This window comes from Haliotis asinina, chromosome 3 (genome assembly GCF_037392515.1).
Source record: "Haliotis asinina isolate JCU_RB_2024 chromosome 3, JCU_Hal_asi_v2, whole genome shotgun sequence".
NCBI classification, from domain to species: Eukaryota; Metazoa; Mollusca; class Gastropoda; order Lepetellida; family Haliotidae; genus Haliotis; species Haliotis asinina.
In genome coordinates, this window is record NC_090282.1 from 55,956,499 (window position 1) to 55,980,349 (window position 23,851).

At 38.4% G+C, this 23,851-nt stretch overlaps 2 protein-coding genes across 2 annotated transcripts in view; one reads left to right on the top strand and one right to left on the bottom strand.

Annotated features, from left to right (window-relative positions):
* LOC137278200 (uncharacterized) overlaps positions 1-23,851 on the bottom strand; it is a 250,335-nt gene that overhangs the window by 141,568 nt on the left and 84,916 nt on the right. The gene's annotated exons all lie outside the window — the stretch shown is intronic.
* On the top strand, positions 7,484-23,534 carry LOC137278201 (uncharacterized). Its single transcript, XM_067810406.1, has 23 exons — positions 7,484-7,557; positions 8,373-8,718; positions 8,932-9,301; positions 11,564-11,604; positions 11,775-12,105; positions 14,608-14,754; positions 15,550-15,596; positions 15,832-15,951; positions 16,078-16,197; positions 16,948-17,070; positions 18,153-18,227; positions 19,228-19,349; positions 19,467-19,556; positions 19,766-19,855; positions 20,160-20,273; positions 20,382-20,586; positions 20,766-20,915; positions 21,233-21,318; positions 21,422-21,492; positions 21,649-21,728; positions 21,961-22,132; positions 22,522-22,598; positions 22,778-23,534. Exons 2-23 carry the CDS (start codon positions 8,532-8,534, stop codon positions 22,816-22,818), a joined length of 2,859 nt encoding a protein of 952 aa, XP_067666507.1. The 5' UTR covers positions 7,484-7,557; positions 8,373-8,531; the 3' UTR covers positions 22,819-23,534.

Here is a 23,851-nt window from a genome sequence, read left to right on the forward strand (position 1 = left end):
ATGGAAGATCTGACAGCTCTCAGGAATTATTAGGTCTGCCCACAGCTGCCCACAAAGAACATGATATACTATTTGCGTGGGATATTAAATCTAGGGCTATCTAAGATAGCCCTGTTTTTACAGTTTACTATTATTGCATACTTTTTATTCTCAATTCATTGTTCCATTCCTACTTGTTAAATATAGCTCACTAACTTTATAAAATCATTAACGCTTAGTTAATAATTAACGTGAATTATGAGAATTGCTTCCTTGACTCCCAAGTCAGATATCTGGTGGGAGAGCTTAAGTTCTGTTTTTTCGCAATATCACACTGAATGTCAACAAATAGGTGTATAGTTACAAGTGTTCATGTCTACATCACAGAGACGACATACATCCACAACGCTATGTCTATAATGACTGTGTATGACGAATTCGGGACATATATAACGCGTATATCTGCGATTACATAGCCACCGGTATACGCCCCCAATTCGTCACAGTACAGTTATCTCCATTCTAATTCAACTCGTTTTACGCTGGTTTTTCGTGAAAGAAATTCTTTATGTAAATAAGGTCACAGTTCCTCTAGGTTAAAGATTAATCATGCCACTACTTGAACTTACACAATCGCCAGACAGATTAGTTTCCTCCATCACGTGTGTTATGTACATACTGATTAAATCTGATGAGTGACTAAGAGAGTTAAAATTTATCGTCACATTTTATTTCAGCCATATCGTGAAGAGACCAATCTATATTATATACCACAGTAAATGATCAATGGTAAAAATCGGCCATCGAAGGACAGCAAACAACTAGTTGACAAATGTGATAATGATGAATAAATCAGTTACAGTTAAAATGAATGGAATTAACATGAACTTGCGCCCTCTGGTTATCAGAATCGAGGGGGCAGCTGCCAATGATAAGGGCCCTCTGATTCCATACCGACGGACCATTAACAGTTCTGTTGTCAAATAAGGTCACAGTGGGCGACGTCACACTACATAATGACGCCATAAATCTTGTTCCATGATCTAACAGTGATGGATCAACAACCCTTTGCGAGTAAGTTGTTTGATCTCACAGCTACATTGACGATATTGTTCTGTCTTTGTTTTAATCGACATAGTGCTTCGGCAAATGACAGTGTCTGTGAAAAACAGCGTTACCCCAATAGTGTAGAGATACATTCAAACTTTTTGGTGAGTCGGATTTCAAATTGCGACCTCATATGCAATGCTGATTATGAGATCTGGAATTTATAGCACTGACCAATAAGAAGTCGTGTTACATATTAAGTTGAATAGTCCTGGTGCATGTGTGTACGTAGATGGAGCTGACGTTGACATAAATTGATTCAATATATCTGAGAAGAGATACAGATGAGATTTGGCAACTAGATCCACGTGTACATGCAACCAAAATAAGTTGCTTTTAGGATGTTTCCTTCAATATTTTAATACAATCCTCCCATTTGTAAGATTATGTGCAGGTGTAATACATTTTCTCAATACATTTTCTGATCAATGACAATGCTAAGAAGAATATAATGCACACCAGGGAATACATCGGGTTAACCCAAACAAAGAGTAGGTTGGAAGAAATGCTTGCACATGCACATGTTCACGAAATGGTCTCCATGAGTTGCTGGCCCTGACATACTCTCTTGTTGCACGTTTACTGAATCTGGAGATTTGTTACAGGAAGATAAAGTAATCTATCCAAACAAAACAGTCTTTTAACAGACGCCTTTGTATTCTTCGTAGGCGCCATTTAAAAGGAATTTCATGTTTCCGAGGCGGAATATTTATCCCATGGTGTCGTCTGATAGTCATATTTCATCTCCATGTCAAAACTTTTGCACTAAACAAGGCATATGAACACGGGAATATATAACTAAAATATTATTAAGACAAGATGTTAAATGTTTTTTGAAGAAAGAAGTCTATTTTGCCTAAATATGCACCTTCAACATCCTATGATTTCTGGAAGGAAAGAAGCATTCTATAATTACGGGAGGGAAGAAAGATACTATGATTCTGGAAGGGAAGAAAGATACTATGATTCTGGAAGGGAAGAAAGATACTATGATTCTGGAAGGGAAGAAAGATACTATGATTCTGGAAGGAAGTCTTCACTTAAATTGAAGACTTCAAATTTCACATGCAAACGTAAAACACAACTTTGCAGATTCTGATACCTTTCAGTATGCACTTACCGAAACAAATTATCAAAAATGCCAATTCAAACCGCGATGAAAAAAAGCCCGCGAAATCAGAGTTAAAACGATTCACTAATTTAATTTATACCAGCCATGCTGCACTGCATCCGTAACGTATGCGCAGTGAATAGGTTCGCGGAGCTTGAAATAGTATGCCGGCCCAGAGTGTGAGGTCGTGAGCAGTAGTCTAATTTGGTTGTGTACACAAACACGTAAATAATCTGCTCGTTAAAGAACCCCCAAACATTTGATTGTGATAAGCAGACTCTGTCACAGAGAAACCTCAATGTCTTGTGTATTGACACCTATATATCTGCCTGCCTGTCTGCCGATGACAGTATGCAATGCACAACTTCAATCATTGACCATATGCAATTAACACCTATCGGGTTTATCGGCCATAAACAAGGAGCCGACTAAGTGTATCAGCAAATGAACTAGTGGCCAATGGAGTGCACACCCACCGGCTCTGACTGGGTTCGGTATCGCGGCTGCTTCGTTTCGAGGGAGGTAAGCCCAAGTGCAAAATATTGCACATTTGGTTTGCGATTATACGCCTATAATTCTGTTTATTTGGTTTTTTGTCACTGTCACCAAAGCATTTTATATACTATGAACAAGTGATAACTGTGTTTTAATTATGTTTGATTTTTAGTTGCATGTGACCTTTAAGCAAAAAGGCTATTTCAGGTCAGACGAATGTGATGTTATCTTTAAGTTAAAATGTAATATGACAGATTATTCTTAATGCTGTTGTCAGGTATACTATATTTGTTTGTTGCTACAGGTAAATAAACAAATATTATATATTATTTTCTTTGTCTGTTTCTTCTTACAAGAAATGAAAGTCATGATTTAGAGAACAGCAGTGAAGGGCATGCAATAAGTGAAATGGCAACCATGCATGATTATTCATCAATTTGATCCATGAAGTATATATTATTAGAACAATATAGTTATACATGGCTTGAACACATAATGCCTTTTTCAGTGTGGTCAAATGCAACACATGTTATTTGTAGATGCAAGAACAAAATCCGATCCTCGCATCAGAGTTTATTATACAATTTACCAGTTCAGCAACATTCCATCCTTGAAACTTGATGAGAACTTGGAAAACAAATCAGGCTTCGAACGATTTTCGATGGAAACTGATGAACTCTGTTGAGGTTAAAAAATCCTTAAACATTTAATGCTAAGACGTTTCCATAATCTTTCCTCATTAATGCACGTTAAACTTATATACTATGGCATTAAGAAACTTTACAATGTACATTGAAATTGTACAAAGACATTTGGGTGGATGAATATTTGAACACAATTTCGGTAAAGTTTTATGAAATGTTGTTTACCAGTAATCTCTTATTAATATAGATGATAATAAAGCAATAAAGTTCGAAAATATATGAGTTGAAAAGTGAGGTGAAGCAACTTTCCAGCATGGTGGTCAGGCAGAGAATGACGTGCATGCTTTTTAGACCATGTGTTTTGTTGGCTGTCATATGAAAAACAAGTGCTGGAAACGAGGCTTTCTTAAATACATTATGTATATTAGTTAAAGGAGCACTGATGTGGAGCGAATAATGTTTCTCACCAACGGTCTAATTACGAAACCAAGTAGCAAACTGGTCAGTACCCGTTCCCTCGACCGTGACGGACAAAGGGACTGGGGTCCTGTCCACATTAGCAGAATTTCTTCACCCTAACAGGTGAGGAGGCCGGATGCCCATCATATTGTTTAAAAATATCCATGGTATTTCTTATTTGATTGTAACAAAATATCCCAGCAGTGTAGATTTTTTCTGATGCCTGGGTGGTAAAGTGACTCATCCAATTTGATTTTTGTGTTTTTTTAAGATATTGAATCATGTCATGTGAAAATATGTCTACATACACGTAGCAAGCCATTTGTTTCATATAAGTCCCCGAAAGATTGCCAAGCTTTATATTTAGATAGTTTTGAGGGTTGGCCCAGCCGTCATAGCAAACGTCATACGTAAACTTTGGTAGCTACGAGTCTGGTTTATTATCTATGATAATAAAAAACACACAGTTGATTTATCTGAATTCGTAAACTAAAAACAACGACTTTGCCATTGGTAGAGAAATCTGAAAATCTTCTTACGTCAAAAAACCTGATTATACCCATTTACCCAAGTACACAGCAAATACCTATGTGAATTTCTTATGTAACAACGAAGTTCCGTTGGTATTCTCAAAACAGTTTCGGCCCGTAAGTGTTTTCAGGCTGCTTGCGACACAGAGATTACATCTTCCTTGCTGTAACTCGCGTTTGATGGTATAAACCTACACGTGTTATTTGTCATCATTCACTTGATGGTCAGTTAATGAATTTATAACGGGTATAAATAGTGGTAACACCACTAAAATTATTCGACATAGGTTCCCATTTGGCATTTCTCCTGTCTGGAGTGAATACTCAACATTATGAATTAAGGTCTGTAATGGCAAATGTATTGAATGTTATGTAATATGTGCATGTAAGAGATGCAAGAGGGTTTATCAGCTGAGTTACAAAAACAAACATCGATCAAAGGATTAACCGATAAGACAATGATTGATTAATTACTTCCACAGCGGATTTGTCAAAAAGGCAAATGTTTATGAGTGTAGATTTACGTAATCTATACTGAATACACCCTGTCGTAAAGTACGAATGAAAAAAAACAACATCCTTCCTACAAAGAATTAACCGCCACAGCCTTGATTGAATGATCGTTGCTCATTATTGGCTCACTAATAGCGGACATCATACAGTTAGTTGCCAGGTGTGCTGTCCTGGGTGACCAGTGAGATTATGTATACACCAGTGTGATAAATTCTCAAACCATGTGTCACTTTTTCGCATATTAGACTGTTGAAAGACACAAGGATTATTTATCAGCTGCAGATGAATAGAATATCGTTCTTTTATGTGAATATTGATGGATACATTCCTGAACGAGGTAATAGTCTGACATTGTTGCTGTAACTTTCGTCTGTCTTAAATTTAATATTTGCATTTTGTTTTCATTGTTATTTCTTGTAGCATTCAGTAGAATCTGTATTATAGAAAACATGCACCAGGTCGCGAATAGGGTGTGTGTGAAATATGATTCACGTTGGCAGTCTATACAATGTTTAGAAATTAAAATTAAGATTACATAAGAGATTGTATACGTTTTAATTAACTTTCAAAATGCATACAAATGTGACAAGGAACTAATTAGGTTTATAAGGCAAAATATAAAGACGTACACTGATTTAGTTATTTATCAGTACTAACGGGTTATTTATACCACTGGCAGATGCGAAAACTTCAAGGTGTTTGATTTGTTTTCGTAATAACGAAGTAAAATGACTTCATCTTTGTTGATCAGTCCACACATACACTATCAAGTGCGCATATGGGAGGAATAAAAAAGATCACAAACCAGTCACGAATTCTGGGATATCATCCGGGTACTCACGGGAGAAAAACAATAACAAAGGAAATCACCAGCCCACGGAAACTGCTCCGCATCAGTGCCCCTTTAAATTAGGTACACAATCTTTGTTGCAGTAGTGGGGTTAGAACTTAAAACCTTTGGATTACAAATCCGCTGCTTTAACCATTAGACCAATGAGTTAAGATATTTGAATTAGAAGTTTAAGATTAAGTGTAAACTTTAAACAATGTTAACACATAAAATGGAATGGAACACTGAAACATAAATCTTGCATTTACATTATATTTTAGTTTAGTTTATATTTTGCTATGTGTAAACAATAGTGTTAACGGAATGAGAAGAGGATTGTGTAGTATCTAACATCCTCGGCTTAATCCACATGTTATTTCCTGGATACAAACAATACAGTGAACATTATTTTTCAAAGAGAATACGTCAGTTGTCATCCAGTCCATTTTACACGGCCAGAATAATTCCTTGATAACAAAAAAATCCCTCCGTCACCCATGTATTTAGAATTACGTGGAAAGCGTTGTTTAATAGTCATAGCGTGTAGACATCAGATTTCATCGTCGTCATTTGATACATAAAATGTTAGAGATAGATGCTAGTTTTACTTCTCAAATACTGTAATAGTCTAGTTCATTTCACTGTCCATCGTCCACAGGTTCTATAATTTACATGTATTTATGGTGAAGTCACAACTTGTTTTAGTCATGATATGGCTGAGATATTGCCGACAAGGCTATACATTTTAACTCACTCACCCATTGTTCTCGGAATTAGTCATTAGCCTCGCCCGAGTGAATGATTTCATGTTAGATGTGTTACTGCATATCCCGCACTAACGTTCTACAACTGTATTACCATTATGATTTCTCACAGTACCAACATTCAAATATAAACTCAATCTCACAATGTCGTACATATTTTCATGACTTTGTGTAGTAATTTTAATGTCAAGATACGTGTCTATTTGTAGTTGCTCAAGTGTCCCTGTATCCGTAATCCTTAGTTTCATTATTGGCATACACTACGATTTATTCACATAAACAAACCATTTGAAGTGTAATTGAAAGACATCATTGTCAAATTGTATTTCAGTCACTACAACAGTACATTTGAATGTAGTTTGTCGCCGGAGCCTATTCGTTTTTCCCCTCCAGGGGGTGTTCCCAACCAAACGACGACACAAGTAGTATTGTCTTGACAAAAGGGAACTTTTACGTTAAGTTGTATCTCTTTTGTCTACATCGAATCTATTGATAGAACATTCACACATGCGCAAACACAATAACACCCTTAAAGCGATTAGAAGCGAAACTGGGCATAAAGTGTAGATTATTTATTAAGTGTAGATTATTCTCTGTGTACAAGTTGTGCTGTCAACAACATCCACTTCAAAATCATACGTGTATCTGAGAAATACAGCAAAGGTTGTGTCTGAGCTCGAGCACACTGGTAACGTGTGACCATACTCTATCCTGTAGGATTGTGCTACATTATGAGGAGAACAATGCGTAAGACGGAATGTCGTTCATCGTGTTGGGCAGAACAAGCATACTAGTACGAAACATTAAATACTCACTTACATAGCGACTGGTAGACAAACATACAGTATCTCAAAGAACATGTTTTACAGAAAAATTGTCGATTGATAACAATAATAAGGACGTTCGTGATTAATACTTGAAACTCTGTGAAGCATGTCAATGCATATTTGCGTCTATGTATAGATCCAACTTAATCTAAAGGAACGTCTATTTTCAGTCGAGGGTTTCCCAAGAGAAATGTAGTATCGTTTTCCAGTTGTTTATTTCTGTTTACACGTCAGGATTCTGTATTTGAGAACACTGTGCCCTGCTTAACAACGGGGTGAGACTGTGACATATTGAGGAGGTGAGAGTTGTCCAGATCTGTTGTTCAAACCGAAATTAGCCACAAGCTGCTAGCTAATCTATCTATTAGAATCTACAGCGGCATTAACTAGTACAACGCATTTTGACCTACGGCTTTTAACTGTGTCACCTTACAGTATGTTATTTGCTTCCTGGTACACCTGTGATAACACTGTGCCCTTGTTGTATCTGTGATAGCAACCGTCGCCAACATACATATACATGCAATTAGTAAGAAAACTGTTTTACACAGACACAAGAGTGAGTGACTGAATCTGGAGCAGACAATCCAGTGAGTATCAGTCTATGCAATTTGGATACGATGGCTTGTGTCAACCGTGCCTGACTACCCGATCCCGCTTGTCGCCCCATACAAGCAGGGGTTACTGAACTAACCCGGGTCTACACGGGTTATAAAGTCAGTAGAAATCCTTTGTGGTTAGATATCAGATAGAAATGGGGTTTAAGAATGAAATACCATTCGCCAGACAATGTTACAGCCCTTGTTTTGTCCACTTAATGCCGGACGTCAGGCACTGTAACTGACCGACCACCATCTTCAGCCTTCTTTCGTATGCCTAGCCACTAAACATCGGGTGTTGTCAGATTCTCAGCAATCCATGTTGCCACAAACGATAGAATGGATAGATGTCATGGCGACACGGTTGGCAGAATATTCGTTGGTCACAATATCAGTCACTGATAAGCTGTTGGCTTAAGTCTTCATTATTTGTACGTTGTGTTTGTCTTAAACACTTTGTGTGTGTTTTATGTATGAAAGAATACATTTGTCTTATTTTTCTGGTGATAATATAGGTGACCATGGACAGAATGCGTATTAGGTACAGTGCTGCTTTCTGAACCCAGCAGTAATCACGCATGTTCACCATTTTTCAACTTTATCTCACTTGATGTGACAAAAAACGGGAGACGGAAGTACATTTTTGTTACATTGCTTGGTATATCTACAATAAAATGTCAAGGGAGGTATCACATAAAGCCAGCAACACCGACGTGACGTATACTAACTACATGCACCATAATATCGTATCGACGTCAACACATACAGTTCTCCAAGTGGGAGGCAGATGTACAGCCTACAGTATCAACGTCACCCAGGGCTTCTTAGACGCCATCAAAGACAAAGGTGGACGGCTGACATGTGAGTTACATTTTCCGTAAAATTTATAGTTGGAAGCGTAGAGAACGTATCAATACAGTTATCAGCCACATGTATATGTGGAGAATCGATCAAAACACGCTATCAGGATGACAATATCCAAGTAACTGACGAACCTCGTTACGTGTATATGTGTCTCATAGATATTCTAAGAAGAGAATAATCACACATTCACAAACCCCAAAACAATATCAGTTTCAGTGTCGGAAGAACCTCTGCTACAGTTGAGTTGGGAAGGAAACACAGATGTGTCCCAAGCCTGCATCACGAAGTGGAAGGTGGATGTATTGTCAGTTTTCAAGGGATGTAAGATGGCGATTATGCAGGAGATCTCCAAAGACATATTCGATCCTCTTCGTCGGGTGATCATCGAACGGATGTATCAAGAATATGACGCCCAGCTGTCAGCTTTACTTGGTGGAAGTTTGACATTTGTGTTCATGCACAGGAACAGACATGATGCAGATAAGATGATCGAGAAGAAACATGACATAAACAAGATCTTCCAACAACTCTTTGGACACATTGGCAACATGGAGGTTAAGTTTGCTCTGTCTGCTGAAAGGTCAGACACATTTAACCCTTCTTCATACTGCATGAGAAACGTTCCAAAGAAACGCGTTAAACAGTTCAGATCAGTATAGATCACAAACACTTCAAGAAGGTTTCTAAACAATTATATAATAATATATTATGTATACTGAGGGAAAAATAAGGGATCACATGAAAGGACAAGCGTTCCTGTATTTTTTTTCAAGGTTTCGCTGCAAGCTGTGTATCGCATTCATTGTGGAGAAACCTGGAAACAATTAAGGGAATACTTGTGCTTTCATGTTATCCCTTTTTCTTTCCCTCAGCACATTTATCGCTTTTTAAATTCCAGCGCTTGATTTTCTAAGCCCTTCGACATAAAACTCTAGACCAATCAAGTATCCCCAAGTACATCGAAATTAAAGGCTGTAATATTAGTCTGTAGCCAATTCCAATATTCCATTACGCATACACCTTGTGTCCTTTAGCATTGCGTTTCTGACAACGTAGGCACAAGACGTTTTCATTTTATCACATAAAACAAACCAAATTCGTTATTATCGACTCCCACGGGCCATTGTAAAAACAAGGTGGCTAAGGTTAACCACAAGGCAATCTTAACACAAGGTTACGTCCGTTCTACAAAGCTACCTTTGGTCACCATAAAACTTTGAAAGGATATATACTCGCGGGCTAGGCGCTGTGGCTGAGCGGGCTAGGCGGCTGACTTTGTGTGCTGGCGATTAGGTGCCTGACTCTGAGGGTGCGGGATCGAATCCCAGATGGGACTCATCCAAAAAAGTACTAGAATTTGTGCTTTACTAAGAACGTGAAATCCCAAATATGACATATGTTGCATTTGACCACTTCCTAAATGGCGTCGTGTAGTCATGACTAAGATGCACTGAGAGATCGAAGCATCAAAACAGTGATGTAAAGTTTGTCCAAAGAGGAAAAAAATGTTATATCAGGCTTGTAGAAATATAGTTACAGTTTGATCATTTTTATCATCTCATCACAATATTTTCTTTCGAAAATAAAATGAATTTATTTTCAGGAACTAGTGAATGGTAAAACGTTTGTTACAAACACGCACCTGGTCAATCATTATGCACCATTGTTTTGTCCATGAACCGGCATTGAGGCACTAAACCTGGCAGAAAATGAACAAGACAATCCTTTTTAAGTATTGTGCATGTTCAGTTCATATCATGTTCATTAAGATTTAAGTTTTACTTAGATGGTTAAATCAATCAGTAGTTTAGCAACTGTTGCCAGACTTTAGGACTTTCAGAAAGAAGACTTAATGAACAGTACGTGGGAATATCAAAACGCAGTGAGCCTCACCGGGACAAAGATATAAATGCACCTGTTTTTATGTTTTAGTTGTTCTACATAATATCTGTGAATCGCAAGCAAATAGGTTTTGCTATGTTCTAGCCTCACGATGCCCATGTTGTTTGATTTTTTTACTTTGGTAACTGCAGAATGTGCAATAAATGCATCACAAACTTCAAGAAACAAAATATGCAAGAAAGATTTGGTGTGTTTTAGATTGGTAGAAGACCGTTAGAATCAGACTTAGATATTAAAGCGCATAAAAAGCAATTTGAAACTACAATCGCTTGTTAAAGTGAGTCCCCACTTCATGTTTACTGAAGGAGTTCGTTTTAGAGCCACTACCCACCCTATTCAAGATGACTTCATCATAAGGACATAGCTGATTCTGATGTTTTCACTATTCATACACGATGCCAAAGTTTCAGTCTAAATACTGAATGGTCACACAATTGTCTGCTTCAAATATATTTTAAAAATTGCTTGCTTGAATGTCTGGACACAATGTTTTGGACAGATCAAACTAAGCGTCCTTAGAAAAGAGCCCATTTCTAAATCAAGCAAACCAAATCTTTGGCGTTTGGCTGTTGATTATGGCTGTAATTCAAGCAAGACCAGTCTAAACATATTTTATATGATATTATCTGAGGACATACCATTATTCAAAAGGTACCAAACAGCATATCGTTTTCATTTTCTGCAATTGTTTTACAAATATTATACCAAAATGTGTTGTGATAGCGCATATCTCGTGAAGCACACTATCCCCATATGTGAAACCTTACAGACATTGGACATCGAGAATATAGTTAGGCTTTCTGACATCTCCTCGTATGCGTGTACAATTGACTATATACATTCCCCAGCGTTCGGTAGTATACAACAGTAATCTAGTCATGTTCCCTACAAACTTACAAGTAGACGTGATCTATGTCAAACATGATCTTTGATTTTCAAGGGATGTCGGGTCTTGGCGATGGATTCAAAGTTCCGTTCAGGGTAAGGATTGTTTAGTGAAGTCAAGGTACTTTTGTTGAATACGTTTCCAATTTGAAAAATATGGGCGCTCCTAACAAAAAATATATAATCTATTGAATATGTAGAATACATGTTTCTAATCATGAGTACTAGACATCGCTTGTGTTCTACGCTCATACTTCTGCTTTAAGAACCCAGTGGGAAGTATCCCTCGGACGACAGAAGCGAGTCACACATACCGAGCAGCAAGATTGACAGCGTTGAGATGGAACTGAAGCAGCTTCGAGGGGAAGTGTCTGAAATGAAGAACATACTGTACAAAATGTCAGACAAGATCCTCAGTGATACTCACGTGTCGAAGGTAACACCACTGAGTCAGACAGAAGAACAAATGACAACCATCATACTACCGGAGAAATACACCCCGGCGCCCCCTGAAGTTCCAGTACTTGTGGCACCTGTAACCGTACCAATATATGGGTCTTTCGTTGACAATAGTGCAGCAGAGGATGGTGACATGGGGTTTGTATGCCTTGGATATTCAGTAAATCATTAACAAGTGTTTAGAAATGATCCATAGAGGTGAAGTACGACACGTGGTGGTGACAAGGGGTTAGTATTACATGGATATACACCATATTATGAACAGTGTTTTGAAATGATCACTAGAGGTGAAGTACAAGGGCTATTGATGGCTGGAGATTAGTGTGAGAAACATATTCACCAAATCGTTAACCAGTGTTTTGAAATGATCACTAGAGGTGAAGTACAAGGGCTATTGATGGCTGGAGATTAGTGTGAGAAACATATTCACCAAATCGTTAACCAGTGTTTTGAAATGATCAGTAGAGGTGAAGTACAAGGGCTATTGATGGCTGGAGATTAGTGTGAGAAACATATTCACCAAATCGTTAACCAGTGTTTTGAAATGATCAGTAGAGGTGAAGTACAAGGGCTATTGATGGCTGGAGATTAGTGTGAGAAACATATTCACCAAATCGTTAACCAGTGTTTTGAAATGATCACTAGAGGTGAAGTACAAGGGCTATTGATGGCTGGAGATTAGTGTGAGAAACATATTCACCAAATCGTTAACCAGTGTTTTGAAATGATCACTAGAGGTGAAGTACAAGGGCTATTGATGGCTGGAGATTAGTGTGAGAAACATATTCACCAAATCGTTAACCAGTGTTTTAAAATGATCACTAGTGGTGAAGTACAAGGGCTATTGATGGCTGGAGATTAGTGTGAGAAACATATTCACCAAATCGTTAACCAGTGTTTTGAAATGATCACTAGAGGTGAAGTACAGGGGCTATTGATGGCTGGAGATTAGTGTGAGAAACATATTCACCAAATCGTTAACCAGTGTTTTGAAATGTTCACTAGAGGTGAAGTACAAGGGCTATTGATGGCTGGAGATTAGTGTGAGAAACATATTCACCAAATCGTTAACCAGTGTTTTGAAATGATCACTAGAGGTGAAGTACAAGGGCTATTGATGGCTGGAGATTAGTGTGAGAAACATATTCACCAAATAGTTAACCAGTGTTTTGAAATGATCACTAGAGGTGAAGTACAAGGGCTATTGATGGCTGGAGATTAGTGTGAGAAACATATTCACCAAATCGTTAACCAGTGTTTTGAAATGATCACTAGAGGTGAAGTACAAGGGCTATTGATGGCTGGAGATTAGTGTGAGAAACATATTCACCAAATCGTTAACCAGTGTTTTGAAATTATCACTAGAGGTGAAGTGATGGCTGGAGATTAGTGTGAGAAACATATTCACCAAATCGTTAACCAGTGTTTTGAAATGATCAGTAGAGGTGAAGTACAAGGGCTATTGATGGCTGGAGATTAGTGTGAGAAACATATTCACCAAATCGTTAACCAGTGTTTTGAAATGATCAGTAGAGGTGAAGTACAAGGGCTATTGATGGCTGGAGATTAGTGTGAGAAACATATTCACCAAATCGTTAACCAGTGTTTTGAAATGATCACTAGAGGTGAAGTACAAGGGCTATTGATGGCTGGAGATTAGTGTGAGAAACATATTCACCAAATCGTTAACCAGTGTTTTGAAATGATCACTAGAGGTGAAGTACAAGGGCTATTGATGGCTGGAGATTAGTGTGAGAAACATATTCACCAAATCGTTAACCAGTGTTTTGAAATGATCACTAGAGGTGAAGTACAAGGGCTATTGATGGCTGGAGATTAGTGTGAGAAACATATTCACCAAATAGTTAACCAGTGTTTTGAAATGATCACTAGAGGTGAAGTACAAGGGCTATTGATGGCTGGAGATTAGTGTGAGAAACATATTCACCAAATCGTTAACCAGTGTTTTGAAATGATCAGTAGAGGTGAAGTACAAGGGCTATTGATGGCCGGAGATTAGTGTGAGAAACATATTCACCAAATCGTTAACCAGTGCTTTAGAAATTATCACTAGAGGTGAAGTACAATAGGGGATGGGGACATAGCGTCAGTATGACAAAGATATACATAGAATCATGGACCAGTGTTTAGAAATGCCCACTAGAGGTAACGTACAACAAATGGTGGGATAGGGTCAGTATGTCAAAGGTCAGTAGGGGTAGAGCCCATTCAGTTAACTCCAGTAGTAATGAGTATCAGTTTTCATAATTCGGTGTGCGAACTGGCGAATGTTCGATATGTGAAATCCTGTTAGATTGAGGCACAAGCCAGCCAGCAGAATATCTACATGTTTAGGAGGAACAAAAGTACTCACCATAATGATTTTGACAAGGCCTAGAGATCGAGACCATAATGATGGTTATGAAACAAATGTATAATTAGGAATTCAAACCGAATAAAGATTCCGACAATCGAATGTTGGCACGTATCACTGCATTGTGACCTGAACCAGGTATCAATGTCACAAAGACAACTTGAGGACAGGGCCAAGTGTACCTTGACATTCACCATAACCATTTCATGATGTCCACTTGAATTGTTTTCACAAGAGGATTTCAGATGCTTTAATTCTTTTATTAGATCAAGGGTTTCCTGTGGTAAAACAAATTTGATGGCAGAACAACATGACCAAACAGAACCATCTCATGCAGGACCTAAACCATGTGATCATACATGTGGAATACAACAAAAAGAAGACACCGCTAGAAAGGAATCCTTAAGGGAAATGTATGTACTCCAATCTGAATGTGAGCTCTGGGGTTACCGTTAGCGCGCTCGATCCCAAATGGTGTTTCAAATTTTGCCTCCCTTTCACTTTACCATTTCTAATCTTTGAAAATAATATACTTGCAACGCCATTTTCCAGGGCATTGCCATTTGCTGAAGCTCGAGGTTTTTCATTAATAGTTGAAAAGTTGAAATTTCGTATAAAAATAAAAAAATATATAAACGACGGAGGTGACTGGCGCAATTTCACATTTATGGAAACGTCATAGAACAAAGTGATGTCACTTTTGAGAGGGAACATATTTGACCTTTGCCTATATTACTAGCCACAATTCTCTTCATTGCTTAACAATGTTGATGTTTTAATTGTTGTATGTTGTAATTTATGGTTCAATTGGTATGTTTGGAACCGGCAAGAAAGAGCACAATGACACATACAGTGGCACTCAGCGGTACTGAAGAAATAATCCAGTTTAGGCAACGTGCCGGATTGTTGAGCTGATGATAAATGTATATGCGACGCACGGGACTGACATTGTATACTGGTGTTGACAACTTGCCGGATTGGGCAGCTTCCACTGTGTACATGTGGTGAAATTGTTTTAACATCAAAAGCTGAGCTACTTCTGACGTCACCTTAACAACGGTCTTGAAAATGGCCCGTGCGTGGTCAAGTTTTTTGCGAGCGTTATGGCCATTCATTTTTGATAACGTGCGGGTGTTTTAATGATAATGCTATCTATTTTAGCTATTATGGTTATCAATCATATCTGAGTGTGGCTGTGCTTTTTTCAGCCCGGAACCAACAAGACAACAGAACAGATTTGATCAGACAATAGCAAGTAACTGCTTCTCTTTTACATAAATCTCGACATTTTAAATATTTACATGCAATTTACATACATGAATTTGTCAATACCACAAACATTTACACGTTCAAGTCTAAATAATCGACTTTCCACAGTTTGCTTGTATATTCTCGATATTACTACAATACAACATGTGCATTCGTGATGCCATTCCCATACTACACTACATGTACTCTTTTATTTACTTAGCAATACAAATCCCTTTCAGAGAACTATGGGCGAGCAGAAATGTTGTTAAACAGCCTGCAGTTCCATAGGGCGGGGCAGGGTCATCTTAACCACAGATTCAACCGTCTAGCAATTTCCGTTGCTGTTGCATTAGAACCAGGTAAGCTAACATACCCTGACTGGGATAAGTAAGTATTAATTAGTTTCTGCTTCTTCAAAAAACCCTCATGAATAAGGTACTGTTTGTTTTAACATGTACGATAGGACCACATTCTCCCATTTTCAGAAGACCCGAAGCCACCTAAAGCTAAAGCACAGGACACCGTGTTGTGTTTGGACGTTTCTGAGAGCTTGGGGCAAGAAGGGTTTGAGGAAGTGAAGCAAGCAGCACACGAGTTTGTAGATGGTCAGTAATTGTATGGTATATATTGTTATCAGTGGGAACATTGGCGTATGTAACATATTGAGAATTTCACTTTCTACAAATCTGAGATTCGAACTCACATTCTCAGAGGTACCTAATCGCCAGCATAAAAACGTTTGCCATCTAACCCACTCAGCCACCACAGTTTCCATAACATGGACGTCTGGCAACTGACAGTTTACATAAGGCTTGTACCCTTCTGACAAGTGTAATCCCCGGGATACATGAGATAAGACCTCACACACACACGTATTCCCCTAGAACCTCCCACCCCACCCCTACACACACACACACACACACACACACACACACACACACACACACACACATTAACATGCTCTGTATGAGGTGTTCCCTGCAGCTGTTCTTAATGTGTTTAACAACGAGAACCAACTGCATGTCTTCAGTCTGTGTTATTGTCAAGCACTCAAACCTACTGCTGCCATAACATTTGACTGTGGATTTTGTGTTTTGGCCAGCTGATGACAATGGTGAGGATGTATGTTGCACAATTAAACTGGAAGTAGTCACTGAATTCGCATTGCTGTCTAACAGTTTGTAAAATCATTGCTAAATTTAGCTTACTATTTATTTCGTTGTTTATGGGCTTAAAACGTACCCGTGTGCACATTGTGCATAAATAATGATACCTTACATTATTTATGAATGTCACAAAATGAAACATTAATCAGAAATATGTCGAAATTCTAAATTTCCGAAACATGGCTTCAGGTATAGAGGCGATGGCGGAGAAGCACGGATTGGAGGAGAATCTGGCCTTGGTCGCAATGGGAGGAGGTGCTAGAGTGGTTAGACAACTGACCAATGACTACACCGCTATTAGAGATGCTATTGGTAAGGAATGAGTAAGTGAGTGAGGCAAAATACGGTCTGTCATCTCAGTAGTAGAAAACCAAAAGTCAACAGAATGAAAAAAATAGCTGGATGTAGCTCAATAGGCATGCGTGTGTGAGTTTGTTTTTTCGCCGCTTTTAGCACAATTCCAGCAATATCAAGGTAGGGGACACCAGAAATGGGCTTCACACATTATACCCATCTGCAAAATCGACCCCAGGGTCTTTAGCGAGACGAGCGAACACTCTAACCAACTCTACACAACGACGTAGACAGGTGACAACTAAGCAACTTTGCTGTTCTTCAAATTGACATTTGTCGGGGGTTATTTGCCGCCTCTAAATCCTACAGAATACACCACTGTTACAACCATTTGACCAAAATATAAACTTTAAGGCAAGCTCGAGTAATTTATTACAGCAAAATTTGTTAAAAAATATCATCAAATATGATCGCAAAGATGCAATGTGGTAAGGTTGTATTCGTGAAACTGTGTTGAAATGGTAGAAAATATGCATCAAACAAGTGTCAGTAGACTGTCATCAGCGTATAGCTTAATTCATTCTTATCGGACATATAGAGAACATTTCCTGAAAATCTTTATTATACTAAATCAATTATATTTAGTTGTCAAACGCGTGTCTATGTCACCAACCTTACTGTGTGCAGATCGTTATTTTCAACTTCGGTATACCGCCAGGGCTTGTTTTGAAAAAGCGATCAAGGATGTTTCTGTACTTCTACACAGGTGTTTACTCTGCAGTAATTTGTACTGATATTTAGACATTGCTAGTTCCTTCATTGTTTGGCTTTTGTGTTGGTGTCACACTGATTTCCTTAACGCAGACTTTCAGGTAAATTGTTGGTTACACACATCAGTTATATGTAAACATAACTATTATAACAAACGAGTGAAGACCATAACAGCACATTATTTAAAACATTATTTAAACAGTCATTGTCAGTTGTAATGAAATCGATGTTAACAACCCATTATAATAGCCATGGTGACAAAATATGCTCACAAATCACGTTTGAGGCCATTACATAACGGCATCATGGCATTCAGTCTTCATTTCCAGATGACCTTTTCATGGGAGGAAGAAGTCCTATTTTCGAAGCTTTGCTTGTTTGCATTGCTGCTATTAAAGAGAAAGGTTCGTATACAGATCTTCGCATTGTCACATTTTCATCCGTGAAACCATGATCACATTTTTCAAATAATGTCGAATAGGAAAAATGTCAAGACGAGGTATATAGATATATGCAGGGGAGTCAAGTTCATTAAAAAAAACCCCAAACTATTCCTTAGTATCAGTATGTGCTACCAATTCATACTTTTGTAGATCATCCCTTAGTATCGTTAAGTGCTATCGATGCATACTTTTGTAGATCGTCCCTAAGTATTATATTGTGCAACCAATACATAGTTTTGTAGATATTTCTTAGTATCGGTATGCGATACCGATACATTGTGAGTTGTTCACTGGTCACGAAAGGGGCTTAAGGAACATGAACAAACATCGAGGGTACATCCTGCAATGTACATTTTCAACTGTTTTAAGCATGGATATCAGATCGTACACTTCAGCCGAATCTGTGTGAATCAAACGATTCGAATCTTTCATCTTGCTGATTTACCAACAGTTATTGTCCTAGTAAAGTTGCCGCTGTGTAATTCCCAGTCTTAATATTCGCAGGCTCTATATTTGAACGTTTTGTCAAAATCTATATATTGGAATGCGAGGCAGATCTCATCGTGGTCATTGCTAGATTTTGCAGACTACACAAGAAAAACAGATTTAGAGTTATCTTCCTTCCATCGATTTACATTCGCAAAACGTGCATCATGCGCGATTCAATGTTATTCGAGATAATGAAGTCCGAATGGGTTGTCATTGGCAACGGACTACATTTAAATGTACGTCGGTTAAAGCTTGCAAGTAGGATACATTAGAAAAATAGAGGAACGTTTAGCCAATCAGAAAACGACATTTATGTGGGAGGTAAAATAAACTGTTTCAGCCTCCTTTTTGGGTATCAGTATGTGCCCTCAATATAATTATGGATCAGGACAAATGTTGCTCGGAGTGCTTATATTGTCATACTCGTGAAATATGATTAATCAGTTAATGCTGAATTTGTTACTATGCACAGGAGGAACGCTTAGCATAGGTGGTGTCCACGACCTCAAACCAAGAATTATCTTCCTCACTGATGGATATGCCACAGATGACTCTGTTGTTGAAGGATCTGACCTTACGGAAGTGGATCCAAATGTTGGTGAAACACTTGACTTGAATTACTTTTCAACCCTGAAAATGTTTTAGAACATATGACTAATCGTTATTTTTGAGGTGGTTTCCTCACTTAACAATCATTTACCTATGTTGCAGATCCGGATTCAGATATTACAGTTAAACGACATCATTAACGCCCGTGAAACGGATCCAGTGATTTGGGTTGCCGCTGGGAACGCTGACCGAGTATGTGAATCAACTCTGGTTTAGTTTTATCTTAGTTTTTTCCAGCATTGCTAAAGCTCAGTTCTACTTTTATGAGCAAGGCTGGTAGATATGCAAGTATTTTCGTTCTACTATATTTTCTCATATAATGATATTCAAAGACTATGTGCAAAATACGATCTTTGTCAAAAACGTCTTTGTCCTTATGCTGCTGTCTGATCTGTCTGTAGCCTTTCTTGAGTTCCTTGTCAAAACGGGTCCAAAGGAAACTTGTCGATTGCAAGAATATTGAAAGTCTCTGGAAACATTACATGCTACAGGTAAGGAATTCACGCAAAAATTTCCTATGTCTTTATCGGGCATGGAATAATTCATTCGTATACACGCTTCCACTCTTGTAGGATATGTGTCTTTCACTCAGTGATGACAAACTGTCTTTTCTAAGATACTAAAACTCGAATGGACTAAGAGTAATTCATCCTGTGAAATGGAACATCTTCTACGTTACGTCATGACAAAGTGCAATAACTTGATGCATTTAGGTTTTATGTTGGCAACACACAGGCAATAATAGTGTGTTCAGTACATTGTAATTTTCTAAAACAATGTACATATCTTTTTCAGGACAACATAGGCAAAATCTACATCCATATAAAAAACAGCAAGTTCGAAGAAACGCCAGAGACACTTAAAACGGTTGTCCTAGCACTGACTGGAGACATGGACGAAGAAGATAGGGTATGCGTTAATGCGAAAGGTTTATTGATATGACACGTGTAAAATGATAATTTTCCTATGTTTAAAAGCATGTTATTAAACATTTCACCTTTATCTTCTCTCTTTCAGGAATTTGTTGTCCAAGGGGTTCAACAAAAACTCGACTTTTACGAAGTACCAGATCCGGATGAAAAGCCTTCCGACTTCCACAATGTACATGAAGTGAGTGATCTGCCTCCCCTTGGTACTCGAGTTGTCCGAGGTCCAGATTGGCAGTATGAAAACCAAGACTGTGAAGGCCCCGGGACTATCGTCAATCACGCGAATGACAGATGTAAGAACATACTTATTCACGATTTTGATCTTTAACAATTCCTTCTAAATCGAAACATTATCAGAAGTTCAACAATAAATATGCATCACGAATCGTACAATTATATTATTTTAAAGAGATACCTGTTATAAATCTTGAAGAAGTATTAGCCTCAAGTGATGGCATCATATTTGACGCAGATATGCTGTGGGTGTTGTGGGACTTCAACGGCCACTGCTTCCGGTACAGGTACGGCCATGATGGGAAAATGGACGTTGTAGAAATAGAGGGCCAGCCACGTTTCTTGCTGCAGGATGAACTTATAGAAATCGGGGTCAGAGTCAAAAGAGGTTTGACATGCTTTTTAAAATAATTAAATGACATTCCTTGTTGTAGAACTATCATTATATAGATGTATGTTTCGTTGCGATATGGGCCGGTGGGATAGCCTAGTGGATAAAGCGTTTGCTGATGGCATCGAAGGCACGGTCCAGTTCCCCACATAGGTACGATGTGTGAAGCCCAATTCTGGTATCTCCCATCATATTGCTGGAACATTGCCAAAAGCGACGTAAAACCCAAACTTGTTGCAAAGTCACCCGTTGCAATACTTAAATGACCTCTGTACAACCACGTGCTATGTTGTTCTTGTTCTGTTTACCTGTAGGGGTAGACTGGTCTCACGGGTATCAAGATGGTGGTGAAGGGAGTACCGGAGTTGTCATTAGAAAACGTGAGGATGGTGTTGTAAAGGTATGAGACATGGCAATATTTGAAGATTATTATTTTTTCTTGGGGAATCGTCCATCTGTATTGCGTGAACCCTTTCACACAATTATCACTGAACTATTTGCAGGTTAAGTGGCAAAATGGAAATCTGGAATCTTACAAATATGGACTGGACGGGACTATGGACGTCATTGTATGGTATGTGCATCCACGTCTCTGTCAGCAAATAAACACAATAGTGTAAGGAACCATGTCCCATACATTAGACACGTGAGTGTTCGTCAACGTACATTGAAATTTGAATGATGTTAATCTAATAATTGTCAATGTGCTCATACATCTATCTTTGTACAGTGAACCGGACGACTTTATGAAAGTACGAAACAGTACCCAAGATGTCACTACCAGTAGAGGCAGAACAGGCATCGCAAATGGTAATGAACTGACCTCTAGAGCATTCTGTCACACACTGAACATCACTGAAAATTACACACTGACTGAGTACGAGTATCGCACACCTGTCCCATAAGATAAATCTCTCTCTGTCTGGTGTATGCTTTGACTGAAAACCATTAATATAGCATAAATTTCTTTCGTGTCAAAGTAAATGTTGACTCAAAACTTACATCTGTATATAGCAGAGGCGGTGTATTTATCTTGATACAGCCGGTGAGGTTGGATATGCAAGAGCAACGAAAGAAACGCCCCATATAGTTTGGCAGTGGCAAGATGACAAAGCAAAGTGGCATCTCTACAGTGAGTCAGATACAGTCAAATTGGAGAAAGAGTTCACAAGGAAGCCCTCGGGGTCATGTGTTCTACAGAAGGAGAGAAAGAAGTAAGTGCATGGATCTGATCACAAAATTTCCGAGTCCTGTGCTGGGATTCGAACGGCGGACCTTCTGATCCGAAGTCGGACGCCTTGTGCACATGACCAAACAGATGAACCCCGTTAGCAAGCTGACATAATAAGGGATGTCATCTGAGGGATGACTCGCCCTGCTACATAACAGAGTTATTAGCATTGTGACGTCATATCTGTAAACCAGTATGACGAAAATTACACTCCAGTATCTTCCAGGGGCGACTAATAAACACGTAAATAACACAGCGTGTCACGCTGAATGTTTCAAACTTTCCTTTGGTCGTTACGTTCTACACCTTTGTGTATTCCAGACAATGAGCTTATTTACGTTTATTTAACTCGCGTCCTCTGCTTGGTTACAGTGTTCGTGTGCTCTTTAAGCAGCCCATGCTTGAGAAAGAAGTTGGAGGTGGATCTAGTTATGCAGTCAAACGATCAGGTCAAACATGCTTTAGTTCTCACTTAATGTTTATCTGTCTATAGCCAACAGGATGTTAAATATTTGACTCACACACAGGTACATGTATTCCGAAACTATATTCTTAATATACCAAGTATATTGCATAAACATGTATATGTTCGTATCTGACTGTATTTTGCTCTCTTCTTTTTTTGCAGCTGTAAGTCACGCGGAACTTCGTGAGCTGAAAGGGGAATGAATGGTGAAACAAAGTTGTATTGGCATCTTTTCTGTCTGATTCCGTTTGCTGCACTTTGGGCAGAAGAACAAAGAGCCTTTTGAGACTACACTGAAAATGCATATTTCACTTACAAATATACACTGTATGTATGAGCAAGCATCCATTTATCACATCAGCTACAATATACATATTGTAGATAATATATAAGCACAGTATGAAACCAATATTTGTATTTTTCGAATTCATGTTGTTTTGTTCCGAGGTCCATTACGCCTCTAATACAAATATTGGATGATACATTGGATATCGAAAGCATTATTTGTGTGACAAATTGTTCATTTCATAAGATCTAACATTCTTCTAAATTGTAACTTACAATAATTACAATATTAAATTTTATTCCCTCCCCTACTGGAAGCTTGTAGGTATTGCTCTTGTGCAACCAATTCCAACCAGTGTCCAAAACATTACGTTCTGTTTATCATCTACTGGTGCCATTTCAACCATTATTCCCCAACAATTAGACACATTTCTGTTGGTGCTGTCGTCATCAACTCCACGAAAGACTTCCGTCTTCTGTCCGTCAACCATCCAAAGTTACCACTGAGTGCTGAAATACTAACGCATCTGAATATCATCAGGAAAGTAAATTTAAAGAGGAAATAACGCTTGAATTCAGATCCTATGTATTGTACTATAATATTACTAAACAATATAAACACCTTTAAATCAGCTATCATGACGACTTTGTCTTACTTTTAACATAATATTACTCACCCGCATGCAAATGCAAGTAAATACATGTAGATGTGTAATGTTCAACTTAAAACGAGGGTACAAACCACAATATGTGACAGTACATTCACAACGCCACACATTGTGGGCCACCTCAGGTCTAGTTACGAAACAATGGGAGAGAGTCATTATGCACATGGCAGTCGAACGAGAACTGGATCAGGGGTTGATTTGGTACTCTACTGTGACGCATGTGTTCGAAAACATAGCAACAGCTGAGGAACAAGTTCCAAGGACACATTTACAGAAATGATTT

Bases quoted from the DNA above. Each gene is read 5' to 3' on its own strand.
- LOC137278201 (XM_067810406.1), top strand. From the start codon at position 8,532: ATGTCAAGGGAGGTATCACATAAAGCCAGCAACACCGACGTGACGTAT. The intron at 16,198-16,947 runs GTCAGTAATTGT...ACATGGCTTCAG, and splicing joins AGCACACGAGTTTGTAGATG to GTATAGAGGCGATGGCGGAG. The intron at 21,493-21,648 runs GTATGTGCATCC...ATCTTTGTACAG, and splicing joins ACTATGGACGTCATTGTATG to TGAACCGGACGACTTTATGA.